General features: G+C 41.5%; 1 protein-coding gene across 1 annotated transcript in view; it reads right to left on the bottom strand.

The window, feature by feature from the left end:
* EMB (embigin) overlaps positions 1-13,618 on the bottom strand; it is a 44,639-nt gene extending 31,021 nt beyond the window's left edge. Inside the window, exons 1-3 of the mRNA XM_011225491.3 lie at positions 13,322-13,618; positions 1,593-1,682; positions 118-213 (exon numbers count right to left, since the gene is read on the bottom strand). Coding sequence (XP_011223793.1) covers positions 118-213; positions 1,593-1,682; positions 13,322-13,439 — 304 coding nt within the window. The 5' untranslated portion in view covers positions 13,440-13,618. The remainder of the gene's footprint in view (positions 1-117; positions 214-1,592; positions 1,683-13,321) is intronic.
* Between the last annotated feature and the right edge of the window lie 2,417 nt (positions 13,619-16,035).

Here is a 16,035-nt window from a genome sequence, read left to right as displayed (position 1 = left end):
TTGCAAACTTATGTTATCATTCGGCTTTCTCTTAAAAAAATTTCATCTGACAAGGAAATCAATAACGAGAACATGAAAACATGGCTTCAAAAATTATTTGAAAGGCAACATATTTACCAGTCAGTGATACGTTAAATTTATGTCTCTCCAAGGAAAGGTTAGAATATTTTGTTGTCATTTCTTCTCGGATTGGTAGACTTGTAAGAGGTGAAGCTATAAGAAAAAAGAAAATGTGATTGCATATTATTATCAAGATGAAATGACTACAAGCTAGTCTGTAACAGCTAAAAAGTATACAATTAATGAAAAAATAAAATTAATTAAAAAAATAACAAAGGAGTGTTGTAAGTGCTTTTTTTTTTTAAGGTTTTATTCATTTTTTTGAAAAAGAGAGAGAGCACGAACAGAGGGGAGAAGCAGAGAGAGAGGGAGAAGCAGACTCCCTGCTGAGCAAGGAGCCCTACTTGGGGCACAATCCCAGGACCCCAGGATCATGACTTGAGCTGAAGGCAGATGCTTAACCAACTGAGCCACCCAGGTGCCCTGTAATTACTTTTTACAATCAAGAATAAACTCCAGGGGCGCCTGGGTCGCGCAGTCGTTGGGCGTCTGCCTTAGGCTCAGGGCGTGATCCCGGCGTTATGGGATCGAGCCCCACATCAGGCTTCTCCACTGGGAGCCTGCTTCTTCCTCTCCCACTCCCCCTCCTTGTGTTCCCTCTCTCACTGGCTGTCTCTATCTCTGTCAAATAAATAAATAAAATCTTTAAAAAAAAAAAGAATAAATTCCAAATATTGGAATAGGGACTGAGAACAAACAGGAGTTGTACAAAATCATAAAAAATTGTTCTACCAAAAAAGGGCAGTGCAGTATCAGGTGGGAGATGGGGGAAGCATACCTTTCATTCATATGAGAAAGACAGAAACAGTTCTTAAGACTAAAGGACAGTTAAAGACTGGACAAATCACTGGATAAAACATGTTACTGGCTCAGTAAATGTGTTTATAATATTTTAAATTCTAATTATACCTGTAACATTGTTCCTAAAATAGACAACTATTCTTACTCATTTAAAAAATCTGAGATTACTTTTGAACTACTGGAATCCAAAACTGTGAAAAAGAAAGCCGAGCTGAGTTGCAGCACAGAATGCTTTACTTATTTTTCCATAGCACTGTCATCGACTCATTTGATAGCATCTTTAATTTTCCTGCCTAAAGGTCTTCCAGCGAATACACAAATTCCCCCTTCAATGCAGGGAGATTTGAATGGACGCACCAGCAAGAACCGATGAAAACATAGGAGTATCTGCCAATCGAAATGAACCCTCCTTTCTTGTCAGGTGTCCCTCTTCTAGAGAGTCCTTCTTAGGCTTCCCACGTCTGGCCAGCCGCCCCCTCCCAGCACACAGAGCACACTGCCCTCATTGCAGTAGATTCCCACACACTGTGTTCTAATTCTATGAGGTACTGGCATGTTTCTCCCACCAGACCATGAGCAAGGATTAATAATTTATGGGGCAAAATCCAATGGCTTACTTAAAAATAAAAACTTTTTGGGACATTGTATTATTTGAAAGGCAACACATTTACCAGTCAGTGATATGTTATGACTCTCCAAGGAAAGGTTAGAATATTTTGTCATCATTTCTTCTCGGATGGGTAGACTTGTAAGAGGTGAAGCTGTAAGAAAAAGAAAACGTGATTGCATATTATTACCAAGATGAAATGACTACAAGCTAGTTTGTAACAGCTAAAATCCTATTTTGTATACTATTCATGATAAACAACGTTTTCAGGAAGCTCCGAGGAACTAGATCTCATACATTCACAGATATTCAGAAATATATTGGGCTATTAAATGTGACCAAATTTCCAACTTTTTCTAAGTTCTTTTCTTTACGGAAAAATCCCTACTGATTTACAAGTAGCTTTTAAAAAAATATTGTCTTAGCCTACCATTTGTAGTTTCTTTATAAAACATAAAGGAAGACACTGAAGAATGAGATAAGAGTGCCAAAAAAAAGACAGACATGAAGAGGCAAAAAGAAGATGAGTGAACAAAGAGAGACAGAGAGACCATAATAAAGGGCATAAAATGAGGACAGAGAAGAAAAAATGGATGCACAGTGAGAGTTTCTGCTGTTTATTTTTCAGCTTCAGTTACACACCAGGCGACCCTCTACCAACCTGACTTTTGGTTCTCCTCCGTTGCTTCCCATCTTTTCAAAACCTTTATTGAAAAAAAAAGTTTCCATTTCCTCCCTCCCACTCTGCTCGAAACAACTACTCCTCCTCCTCCTCCTCCTCCTCCTTCTTCTTCCTTTTTTGTACATTGGCTGCTGTTCTTTGTGGGGCACCAGAACTTTCCTCCCATAAAAACTACCCCAACTCTATCAAATAAGTCAGAAAAGGGGGAAGGCTTATGATTATAGTCTTGGCTGCACTCTTACAACTTTCTCATTCCATTTGAATTAAACCTGAGCCTTTTTAAATTTCATTTTCTTAATACTCTGCTCAGAAACTTACTCCTAGTGCAAGATTAGATTTCCAGTTCTTTTCTGACATGTATGAAAAATATTATCAAAGTTAGTGATCACCTTTGTTGCCTCAGCTTACGCACAGCTTTTACAATATTGCCTAATAAAAAGATATATCTAGCAGAACCTCGCTCTCCAGTAAGCTGTGTTCCAAAGGCTTGATCACTTCTAAAGCAGCTTTGGAAGGTGGAGTGCACTTTCTCATGAAGTAATCCTTTAACGAATTTAATATGTAAATCATACCACCCTCTGAGAGTGATTACACAGGAAAATATGCCCTGAGTTTCTCATTGGGCTATCAAGAATACAAAACATTTCTTCCACACACATCTAATATTCATTCATTCATATTCTTTCTGTCTCTCTCTCTCTCTGTCTCTCTCTCTCTCTCACACACACACACACAATCGCACGCACACGTGCACACAAACATACACACACAGAGTCAAAAAAGGCTCCTATCAACATTCTTTTTCTGATGAAAAAAATTTGTTTTTCCATTCTTGAGCATAGCTCACTTAGAGGTTGTATTTAAGAGGAAATATCTTTGGAAGATGAAAGCAGATGCTATTGACTTACAGATAGGAAGCCAGGAGGGTGCGGATGGGAAGGAATGAGCTGTTCTGTATCATCCGTTCTGTGAAACTCGCAAAACTTAAGCTTTAATGTCTTTGGTTCCTTGCTAGGGAATTCTCTTTTCTTGGCCTAGCCTCCTGCAGAGCTGAATATAATTGTGAGGGTTCTCATCACACTCTTTATCCCTAAAACAAGCCCATAATCCTTTGAGATGGTCTAATATCATTTATTCATATTATTAGTAGCAGTATTCACACTATCAACAGCAATAAGAAAGTGACATAAGCTGAAAATGTGTTTTATTCCTTCTTCTTATTCATTTAAATAAGTGACTACAGAGAGCAGCTGATACATGCTTGATGCTGGTACAGAGTATGAAGTTAGGTAAACTTGGTCCCTATAGGGCCACATGGATCATAATAATATTGATTTAGGCCCACAATTTGTAATTGAGGATCATTAAAATTTCAGAGGACCACCCATTCACAGTATTAACCATAACTAGCCCGTGTATTTTCCAACTTGGCAAGTGAGCTGCAGAGGACAAAGCGTGATTTACGTCTTTGAGAGACTCTGGAGGTGGAACAGAGGTGGAGATAATGCCACGGAGATGAGCTCAGAGGCTGGGGTTATTTTGCCATTTCTCAGTATCAGGACTGGCTGGGAGAGCCTACCTGTATTAGCACAAGAGAAGAGAGGTCCGGACTTGGCTTGGGCAAAATCTACGCTTACAGAAGCTGACAGAATAGAAGGGAAAAGAAAAGCCAAGCTTCAAGAGTAGGGAAGTTTGGGTAGCTCCAGAATATACTAACTGTTATGACCACTTCCCACTGCCAGTCTATATATTAAAACTACAGACATCCATACATCGGCCACCACCTGTCCCCTAACGTCATATCCCCTCTAAAGCATTTATCGTGATCAGGTTCCAGATTCCCCTGAACAAGCCCCAAGTGCAAAAGAACATGTATAACTCTTGCAATTTTTTTTTGCCTTGGGAAAAGCCCCTTCCAGAGGCAATGTACACCCATCTTGAGAGGAAAAAGCAGGGCCCTCTACAGAAGGTGTTAGAAGAGTAAAAGTGAGAAGTTCTTTGCTTAGCCAAGATTTTTTTGTTTTTAATCAAAGAAGTAGGAATGTAAACCTTATTGCCTTCTGTAGGAGGACAAGTGGCAGGAGGCAGAGATTGGTGTTTAAAGGAAATTGGCAGGAGAGTCAGGCAGATGTGGTTTGAATACTTCCCCAAAAGGATTAGGCTGAGTCACCAAAAGAAACACAAAATGGAGAGGCTGGAATTTGGAATCCTTAATCCAAGCTCTGCCTCTGACTTGTTACTCGGGGGTTCATTTCATGGAGAAAAGAGGGAGGATCAGAAGAGTCTAGTATTGAGTGATGGTGCCAAGATCACAGCACACATTCCGCAAGTTATCGCGCTCACCCTTCTCTTAATCATTGCCGGTAACTTTCCACCCGGCCTTCTTTTACAGTTAGTGAAAAAATGCCACATAAAAGAGTAACATCTAATAGTTTTTCTAAAGATTAAAGATTTTTCTCCCTCTGCAGGGGCGATGGGTCATGAGGGTGCCGCGCGTCAAAGAGCTGAATAACAACCTAATCTTCACCTATTATTAGTGTGTGAAATAGCAAAATGGCCTCTACTGAAATACCTTTCACATACTACATTTTAAAATAGACATTGCTAGATGGGTTTATAATTCATGCTGTTAAGATTTTTAAAAGAAATAAACATGCTATAATTTCTACTTAAAATATTAATGTAGCATTTTTACATATTTAATTCCAGAGCTGCATTTTAATTGAAGTAAATTGGGAAGAAAAAAAAGAGGGTAAGTAACACTAGAACACTGCATTGGGTCTTCAGATTTGCTTTTCTCTAAATCAAAAATAAGTTCAACCACACCTCTTTTTAAGAATAAGCATTTTCTCTCAACCCCCCCAAATATCTTCATTATATTTCATGATCTTGGAAGGGTCTGGACTTCATTTAGAGAAAGGTGTAAGTAAAAGCTATTATTAGGATAAATATCATTCTCTCTCTTTTTCTCTCTCCTCCATATAATGTACTGACTGCTACCAATATGTATAATTAACAATATTTTTAATAAATCTTAATTTTAGCATACTGATACACAGTATTATCAATGTGGAGCCCAATGACAAAAATACTATAGGAATGGATAATATATACTATTTGTAAAACAGAGGTTTGGAATTCAGAATATATTTCCTCATGGAAGCAATGCTATATATAACCACGAGATCCCATGCCAAATTGTAAAAGCCATTTAAGCCATGATATGGCTAAACAATAGCATTAAGGTATCTAATTACCAATATTTCTAATCAAAAGTGCTTTTAGAGTTCTACTTCTGGAATCTAGGAATACAGTATTCCTATCCCATCTGCAATGGCAGTAGTAGAAAGAAGAGAAGGGGAGAATAAAGCTATATTGATTCCCAGACACTATAATCCACAGAGAGTTTGTCAAGAAAAGAGAAAAGAAGGTTTGGCAAGAAAATAAATTCCTGATGGGGACATTAATAAGTCAGACTTTCTAAGTCAGGGACAGATTAAAAAAACAAACAGGAAGCTCATGTTTTTTCTACATAAAATGAAAACCATTGGGCAAAAAGGCCATTTTTAGGGGCGTCTGGGTGGCTCAGTCGGTTAGGTACCCAACTCTTGATTTCAGCTCAGGTCATGATCTCAGGGTTGTGAGACTGAGCCCTGCCTGGGGCTCTGCACTGGGCATGGAGCCTGCTTAAGATTCTCCCTCTTTCCCTGCCCCTCCCCCCACTCCACTTGCGCACATGCACACACACTTTCTCTTAAAAAAAAAAAAAAGGCCATTTTTAGACCAACAACAACAAAAAAAAACCCTGAAGAACAATTAAAAAGCCTAATAACAAGAACAGCAGGCACTTTTACAAAGCCTTGTAAAACTGGTTTTAAACCTTGGCCATATTGAAATATAAACAAATTGATCTTTTCTTTGAAATAGGATTATTCCAATAAAATACATTTTGAAGGGCGGTGTAAAAACTCTTGTTTCAACCTACCTCTAAACGGTCATTAAGATATGTTAACAGTGAATCTCAGGCCTAAACTCTTAAAAAATAAAACCCCAAAAGTCTGACTAGAATTTCTGCTCTTTCTAAAGACTGTGGGTATTTCAGATGTCTCACCCACTAGGTTATTCTTTGATAAGACTAAGATTCTGTTCAGTGGTTCTCCACTGGGGGTGACGTTTGCCCTCCCCAGGACATTTAGGAATGTCTGGAGACATTTGGATGTCTCAACTTGGAGGAGGCTACTCCTTGCATCTAATCGGTTACAGTAGTTTCCTAGGGTTGCCGTAACCAATTACCACAAATGTGGCAGCTTAAAACAACAGAAGTTTATTCTCTCATAGCTCTGGAGGCTAGAAGCCCGAATTCAAGGTGCAGGGCCTTGCCGCCTCTGAAGGCTCTAGGGAAGAATCCTTCCTTGCCTCCTCCTAGCTTTTGGTGGTTGCCAGCACTCCTTGGCATTCCTTGGCTTGTAGGAAGCCACATCACTCCCATCTAAGGCTCCATCTTTACACAGCCATCTTCCCTTTGAGTGTGTCTGTCTCTGTATCCAAATTTCCCTCTCGTTTCTTTCATGAAGACCACAGTCTTTGGGTTAAGGGTCTATCCTAATCTAGGATGACCTCATTTTAACTTGCAAAGACCTTACTTTTCAATAAGGTCACTTTCGTGGGTACAAACAGTCAGAACTCGAACACAACTTTTTTGGAGACACAGCTCACCCACTACATAGGAGAGGCCAGAGATGCTACTAAGCATTTTGCAGTGACAAGCCCCCACAACAGAGAGCCATCCAGCCCCAAATGTCAATAATGTCAAGGTCAAGAAACCCCGATTTCAAAGCAGGTACATCCACAACTCTGATTCTTCAACGGGATGATTTTTAATAATCTTCAGATGGCCCTGTGGCCCTGAGGTCCTGTTCTATATACGTTAGGTGTAGATATTTTAAAGCAAGAACATTTCTGGCCACCCTTTTTTGCTGGCCACACCCTCCCGCCAGGGGCCTATTTTGAGGACCTTTCAGGGAGAGGCACTAAGTGCTGGATGGAGTTTTGAAATGCAAGCCAGGAAATCTGTTACAGCTATTAGCCAGCTCCAGACGCTCTGCTACATCATGAAAGCACTTTGGGCTTCAAGATCAATCAGATGAGATATCTGCAGTCCCTTTCAGGATCTCAGAACTATGTCATTATAAGGCTATAAAAAAAGATTCTATTTTGGGGGTAGAGATACATTAGTAATGATATAATCACAACTTGAAAAATTGTAGAAAAATGTTATTTTCAATTAAAAGAATAACACCATTTTCAAAGATAACATCTATTATTTCTACACTGACAATATATTAGTTGAGATATTTTATTTTTGTGTGAACAGTGACTATATTTATTGAGAGTAGTTTTCTGGTTTTTTTGGTTTTTGTTCTTTTTATAAGGGGAACGTAGGGCTCCAGCACACATCCTTCCTTTCTTTCTTTTTCTTTCTTTCTTTCTTTCTTTCTTTCTTTCTTTCTTTCTTTCTTTCTTTCTTTTTCTTTCTTTCTTTTTTAAGATTTTATTTATTTATTTGAGAGAGAGAGTGAGAGAGAGCATGAGCAGGGTGAAGGGCAGAGGGAGAAGCAGACTCCCCACTGAGCAGGGAGCCCAATGCAGGACTTGATCCCCGGACTCCCAGGATCATGACCTGAGCCAAAGGCAGACATTTAACCAATTGAACCACCCATGCGCCCCTAGGGAGCTTTATTTTTAATAAAACGTGAGGCTTTTTCTTTTTTTCTTTTCTTTTCTTTTTAAGATTTTAAGTAATCTCTACTAGACCCAACATGGGGCTCAAACTCACAAACTCGAGATCAAGAGTCGCACACTCCACCGACTGAGCCACCCAGGTTTTTTTTCTTCTATGTCACCGTGTGTGTCCTAAGTTGTTTATCTCTATGGTTCACATTATATCGTGAAATATGGGAGGCCAATGATACGAAAGTAATTTCAAAAGAGTACAATCCAGGACAAACAGCCTCCACACTTATGATCTGTTTGAGGACAAATACTCCTTTCGAAAATGGTACTTAATTATATAAACTGATGACAGTTTCTCAACTCTCATTATGGCTTAATGTCTATGTTAAATAAAGCTGTCTCAGAAAGAGTTGAAATTCTTCTTGCTTCTTTTCAAAAGATCTGAAACAAAAGAATTTTGAGTACAGAATAAAGAATTCTTCCCCTGAACCACCTGAGAATAAGCTGCTGACCTGATGACTCGTTCCCCTCTAAAACATGATTGCACATTGCCTACCCACCCCTCCACTTCACCCCAACACTGCCATTAAAGTTGGGAAATTGACATTTATGCATTACCATTTCATCCCACACCTTATCGAAGTTTCAACAAAAGTCCTAAAGATGTACTTTTCAGCCAAAGGCTGCAGTTCAGAATTACATGCTGCCCTCATGTCCCCTCTATTCTCCTTCGCTCTGTCTCAGCTTTACACATTCTTGACCCTTGGGACCAGGACAGTTCCAGTATGGTTATGCTGCAATATAATTAGATTTGGAGTAGACCTTTGGCAAATATATCACAATGGTGATGTGTTCTCATGACATCCTATCAGATGGCCCATAATTTTTATTCCTCTCTTTGCTGATGGTTTTTACTTTGATCATTTGTTTAAAGCCATGTCTGCCAGGCTTCTCCACAATAAGGTCATTCTTTTTCTCTTTTCATCAATACTACTTTATGAATTTTGTGGGAACTTACTTCAAAAGTATGTAGTATTTTGTGCCTCATCAAACTTTCAATTGACTCATTTAATTAATTTATATCAGTATGTACCCATGAATACTTGTATTATTCAGTGGGCATTATTCAGTGGATACTAATGGATACAAGTCCATTAGTATTATTATTTATGTATAATATATTATGTTATATTATTATCAGCTTGTCCCAGATTTGTCCAGTGGGAGCCCTCTCGCTCTTGTATCTTTTTGACGTGGCCCATCATTCTTTGAGCACTTCATTGCTCTCTGGCACAAGAGGTTCAGGGCTTGTCTTACACTTTCTCCTCCCTATTCATAAAATCAGCCATTTCTCCAGGAAGTCCTAGTTACCATCAGTAAAGAATGGTATGTATGGGGCGCCTGGGTGGCACAGCAGTTAAGCATCTGCCTTCGGCTCAGGGCGTGATCCTGGCGTTATGGGATCTAGCCCCACATCAGGCTCCTCCGCTATGGGCCTGCTTCTTCCTCTCCCACTCCCCATGCTTGTGTTCCCTCTCTTGCTGGCTGTCTCTATCTCTGTCGAATAAATAAATAAAATCTTAAAAAAAAAAAAAAAGAATGGTATGTAGATTAAGATCAAGATCTGACTCATCACTATTGGGAAATCACTGCTCCACCTCAGTGGGCAGAGCTAATACGTGCATGTATATTCATACACACGTATATATAAATATATGACATGTACACATTATACATATATTTACACACATACGCATTTGTATCTGTTTATATAGATATAGACATGAAAAATACATCATGACAGATCTTAAGTCATGAATTTATGCTAATGCTGTCAATTGCAATCCAACAGCACAAGATTCATTCTAGTTTTCCCCCTTTCTTTATTTCCTTCTTTTAGAGAAAAACCCGAATCCTATAACCCTTACTAGCTTTACTTATTTGCTCAGTCTCCCTGTATGCAACTAATCTCCCATTGCCATTGCCACTCTTGACCCCAAAGAAATGTCTTCCACACCCACTCAGGCTCTGACATCCTCCACTGCTTGCTCTTCTGCATGCCTAACCGACACCCCCGATCAGAATGAGACACCACAGTGTCGGGCTGCCCGTGTGTAGAAGCTGTCACTCTGCTCAGCTCTGAGGCCGAGATCTAGGTGCCTCCTCTGCAGGAGGACCCACCTCACCGCGCTCAGCTCTAGTACTCCACATGGGGCCACTCCCCTACCCCGACGCCCTCCCGACCTGGCTCAGCCTCTACTTCCCTGATCTGGGACCTCTGGCTTCCTCCAACAAGGGAGGTTGCCTCCCTGCATTCCCCAACCTAATGATTATAGGACTGATTCCCAGAAGGAAGAGAAGGAGACAGGAACAAGAGGTGGGGACAATAGAACAGGAAGAGGCAGAGCCAATTGAACTAATGCTTAACAAACGTTTATATAATTGTAAATGTGATGATAATTTAGGGTCACAATTTTGATGCATCAGATACAACTCCATTAAAGATAAGGCTATAGTTAATCTGTTCCTTTAAACAATTTAAATGACTTGAAACTGCTTAAACGCTGCTGAAGTTTTTCTACTTAGGCACAAACTAACACAAGTCAAAGCGTGTAGGTGCTTGAATAATATTTGTTCTCACAAATATTTATTGCTAGGCAGGTGCTGTGTGTGTATGTGGGATGGGGAGTGTCTCTAGAAAGGAAGGTGGGTGATCAAGAGAGTATAGAAGCAATGTCCTCCAGAAGCTAAAAGTGATTATTTCAAATGATCCCCTGCAAACACATTTTTAAAAAAATAAACATGACCCCTTCCCTCAATTTATTCTACTTAAGAGTAATAATAATGATGTTTAAATATTCCAATTTATCTAATATTTGCTTTTATAAAGTTACTTTACCTTTCTTATTTAATTGAAATTGCTTAAAAGAATTAAGGCGAAGACTGTGCCTAACTTTATTCTAGAACTCCAAGTGTGTTAGTATGCCCTTCACTTCCAATCAAGCATTTAGATCCATACGTCATGCTCGGTCAGTGGTTCCAAACTTTCATAGACATAGCCAGTTATCTCAGACAGACAACTGAGTATTGTGTTTAAGAAAACAGGCAATGGGCCCCCCCCCGGGGGGGGGGGGCATCTGGCTGTCTTAGTCAGAAGAGCAAACTACCCTTCCTCTCAGGGTCATGAGTTCAAACCCCATATTGGGCTCAGAGCTTACCTAAAAATATAAAAAAAAAAAATAAAGAAAACAGGCGTTGGAGTCAGACTGAACAATGCTAAGTTTCCTGCTCTGCTACTTAAATAATTATATATTGGGCAATTATTTAATCTCCCTAAATTCCAAAGTCCTCATCTGAAAGTCAGGGACAGTAAAAGTTAACCCATAGGGTTATATACTGCACAGTGCAATGCCTGGCACATAGTGGTTATATAGTAAATATGATAAATTATAACCATTTTTATTATTAAAATTTGGCCCAAAGTCTTAGGCTTAGAGAACACCTATGTCCAAGTAGTTCAAAGGACCTAGATAAAAAAACACCCAGTAAACTTCATAATAGCCTCTTTAGCAAAGAGGAAACTGAATCTCACAGAGATCCACACAGAGTCTATAAAATGAGGTAAGGGTGCTTCACAATTTTTAGTTCTGCCTTAAAATGAGATACTAACTTCATACCTTTCAAACAGCACATCATTCTACAATTTTAACTTAAGTGGAGCTAAGAGGCCAGACTGACATTGTGTACACACAGACACTTGCCATACTACATCCATCATCCCATTTATTTACAACTTTGTTAATTTATTCCACTTTCATTTGTTTCCTACCTTTTTCCTCTTTAGAAGTCTGCTCTGAATGTCAATTTAAACCTGACTCCCTGCTACCAACAGTATAAATAACCCAGGAGTGCACTCTCTAGGCCCTTATAATTTTAAAGCATGGTGTTCAACCGCTTAGGATCACGTGATTAAAATCACAAGGGAGCTTTCAATACTTGACTTCCAGGCTAAATCCCAGGCCAACTGAATCAAAAATTTTGAGGACAGGATCCAGCTAGCAGTTGTTAAAGCTCCCAGATAATTCCAACACAGAGCCAAGTGGGAGAACCCCAGTTGTAGAACTCACCCAGAACGCAATGGTCCTCAGAGCTGCCACAGTGTAAAGTGAAAGAGGAGTGAATCTAGGAATAGCCCCAAGCCCCAAGTGAATCTAGGAAAAGCCCCAATTTGTTCCTTGTAAATAATATAAATGAAAAAGAGGCATGTGGCTAGGAAGTGGGACAAGGAAATTTAGGAACTGAAGTAACCCAAAATGTTTTGTCTAAATTGTTAACATCTAGGCCTTTTAAAGGACAGCTGTAAAAACTGAATGATCGTATCCTTTGATTATCTTACTATCCTTATGATACAAAAACTCTACATGCTGTAAGTTCATAAAAGTGAATTCCTGTGAAAGTCTGAAAATCTTGTGTAGAGTATCTTAATTTTAGTTGCTGATAGGCACTATTTGCTAACTGATTGGCAGTCTACTGTCCTAATTAGCTGCTAAACGTTGAAAATGTTAACACAAAAACCTGCATTAGAAAGTAGATTGGATGAAATACTTTGAACATTAAAAGTAATTATAAACAGGTGAAGCTAAAATGGCAAATTTGGTGTTGGTTTTGGTAATGTTTTGCACATAGATCCCTCTTTCAAAGTTTCTTAAACAATCAAAACGAAACCACAAAAAATTCGCTTTCAAATACCATGGTGTAAAAGAAGATACACACATTATCCAACGAGCTGTGGGCTTTGCTTCGTTAGTTGGTTGTGGTTTGCTGTTATTTCAACTCAATTCTTAAAAAAAAACATCCTCAAAGCCAACCCACCTGCCAGGCAGGGAGGTGATATTTAAACCTACTATCGATTCAAGAGAAGGGAGTTGGCCTTGGGGAACGTGGCTTTCAGAAACCATGCCGCTTTTTCAGAAACCAAGTCGCTACCTTGCTCCCGCCCGCACCCTCACACCCTGCCGCCCTCGTCCTTGGAACACCCAGACACTGCCCTACTACCAACGCCCCCGACTCGCGAGGCGCTCTTCGCTCCAGATTCCATCCCTGGAGTGGAGGGGCCCCATCCCTGGAGCGGAGGAGCCCCATCCCTGGAGCGGAGGAGCCCCATCCGCTCCACTCTCCTCGCCCAGCTTAGACAACCCAAGTCTGTCCAATGGGAGGAGGCGGCCGCCGCTCGCCACCCACCGTCGCCAGCATCCCCGCGCCTCTCCCCACCACCCCTGCCCCGGCGCGTAGGCCAAACCCTCAGCCCACAGGCACCCAGCCTGGCGCGTTCCTTCCTGCGCACAGTCCTCCGCAACCCGGCCCTGCAGCCTCCGCACCTGTGGTATTGCCGTCCGCCCAGCTCCGGCGCACCGCAGCGAGAAGGCACAAGAGGAGCAGCCGCGGCAGCAGCGGCGGCGGCTCCCGGAGCCCCCGCAGGTCGGGCAGGGCGCGCATGGCGCCGGCGGGTCAGCAGCGGTCCTCGGGCACCGCCGTCGGTGGCCGAAGTTTCTGCGCACACTCGCCGGTGGCTCGGCGCCGGCTGCCTGGCCCGGGGGCGGGACACGCGACAAAAGGCAGAGTGGGAGGGGCCCGGCCGCCTGCCCTCCCCCCTGAGACGCTCTCTCTGAGCCCGAAGCCGACCCACGACTGCGCCCCGTCCTCCATCAATTATGCAGCACGCTGGCCGCCGCGGGCGGGTCCGGATGTGCAGTAGCCACCTCCGCGCCGCATCGTCCGTCTCCTGCCTCCGCCCTCCCGGCGCGAGCAGGTCTGGGCGCCAGCTTGCTTAAGACGCGGCAGGTGATGTCTAGCTCGTCTCCTGCAGGAAAGCTTGAAACTCCTTGTGTGTGTGTGTGTGTGTGTGTGTGTGTGTGTGTGTGTGTGTGTGTAGATATCTATCTATCTATCTATATCTGCCTTTGCAGTTCGTCTGAGGCAGAGTTCCCTTATTGACTTCGATGGGACAGATGAGAGGAAGGAGAACACTTTTCCGCTCCCCCGGGACATCCCTGGGTTATTAAGGAGATTTATGCTTGCGCAGGTGGAAGGCGCTATCCAGCTGCCCTGCATCCTGGACGACTCTTTCTCTGCTCTTCGTACCAAACGCGCACACCTTCCCCTCTAGTCTCTGAAGGTTTAACCGGTTCTCTCCAGATTAAGGTTTCAGAGTCCCAAGGCCCCACAGTGTCTGTTTTTCTTTTCCTATTGTTTGCTTAGCCTAACAGCTTTTAAGGAGCCACCTAGAGGTCAAGAAATAAAAACTACCGAAAGTAGATACTGTGTAAACGACACAAGCCTGCGGACCTTTGTCAAACTTAAACACTGTTTAAGATAATACTATCACCTACCCCGCAAGGCTGTAGCTCGCAATTTTCAGTGCTCCCGACCAAATAAAACTAAAAGCTATCAGAGAGGGGAGGAGAAATCTCCATTCTAACACAAAAGAGCAGTAAGATCTGATGATTCTCCAGGGTGTTATAACACCGTTTATAACATTAAAATATTTTTAAAAAGCATTTCTCATAAGTCTTGTTCCCTCTTCCTTTGTTCTTAGAATGCCAAGTTTGATATTCATAAATTTATTACATATCAGTGTCAAAAAAAATAAAATTGAGGGGCGCCTGAGTGGCTCAGTTGGTTAAGCAGCTGCCTTCTGCTGGGGTCATGATCCCGTGGTCCTGGGATGGAGTCCTGCACCAGGCTCTCTGCTTAGCAGGGGAGTCTGCTTTTCCCTCTCCCTCTGCCCCCTCCCAGCTTGTGCTCTCTCTCTCTCTCTCTCTCTCTCTCACTCTCTCTCTTTCAAGTAAATAAATAAAATCTTTTTAAAAAATTGAAAGAAAATGTCAGACACAGTGATGCCTGGTGGTTCAGTTGGTTAAGCATCTGCCTTCAGCTCAGGTCATGATCCCAGGGTCCTGGGATGGAGTCCAGCATGGGCTCCCTGCTTGGTGGGGAGCTTGCTTCTCCCTCTGCCTGCCACTCCCCCTGTTCTTGTTCTCTCTCCCTCCCTCTGTCTCTGACAAATAAATAAATAAATCTTTTAAAAGATGTCAGGCACAAATTTTGAGAACTGAAGTGCTAAACAAGGGCTATGCTCACTTCACAGAGGAATGGTTAATTTTTAATTGGTAGGTATTACTAAAATATGCCTGTTTCCGGTTCAATATTATAAAGGGAAAATTTCAGAGGAATGTAGATTATTTAAATTGGTGTTAAGAGAATATGAGTAATACAATTCATTAAGTGTAGTAATATCTAATTAATGTTAAATATCTGCCAAGGGTCAGGCACTGGGTTCAGAAGAGGCTGCAGATACTGCAAGAAGTATGCACATGCATACGTGTGCGTACACACACACACACTAATCTAGAGAACTGTTTATCTGTGAACTACAAATCTCAGGAAAGCCTCTTCTCAGTGAAAAAAATATGGTTATGATGATTAACCCTTTCTGAACAAAGCCTTTTTAGAGACCCTGTAGGATTAACATTTTACATCAGGACTCCCTTAGGACCTTGACCAGACTTGCTAAACCCATATTGCCTGACCAATGGTTGCTAAATCACACCCGTCTCGCTGCCCTGCATCCTGTCTCAGGATTAACTACAATTATTTGTCTATACCTTCAGAGTTTTAACAGTGAGCACTTCCCCAAACAAGCTAAACATTGACTAACCTTCCCCAGTTGGTCCTATAAGCTCAAATTCACTTTACTTCAAATGAACTGACCTCATTTAAAGAAAAATCATCTTCTCCATCGAATCAATGTGTTCCTGAATTAGGAAAAAGTGACTTGCCTAAGCTGAAACTAATTCCCAGGCCCTGAGCCAAAGGCAGACGCTTAATGACTGAGCCACCCAGGAGCCCCTTAATCTTTTATCTTTAAAACCAGCTTATATGATACCCTCCTTGTATGGGTTTTTCTGACCTTTCTAGTCCGAATTGACCTTTCCTTGCATGGTGAGTTAAATATGGCCACAAATACGTTGACACTGTCCACGTCATGAGGGGGAAAGAGGTTCCTCTCTTCAAGCTGGGTGGTCTCTGTGAC

Source organism: Ailuropoda melanoleuca, chromosome 3 (genome assembly GCF_002007445.2).
Source record: "Ailuropoda melanoleuca isolate Jingjing chromosome 3, ASM200744v2, whole genome shotgun sequence".
Taxonomy (NCBI): Eukaryota; Metazoa; Chordata; class Mammalia; order Carnivora; family Ursidae; genus Ailuropoda; species Ailuropoda melanoleuca.
The sequence above is the reverse complement of the archived record's forward strand: the minus strand, read 5'-3'. Positions and strand labels throughout refer to the sequence as shown.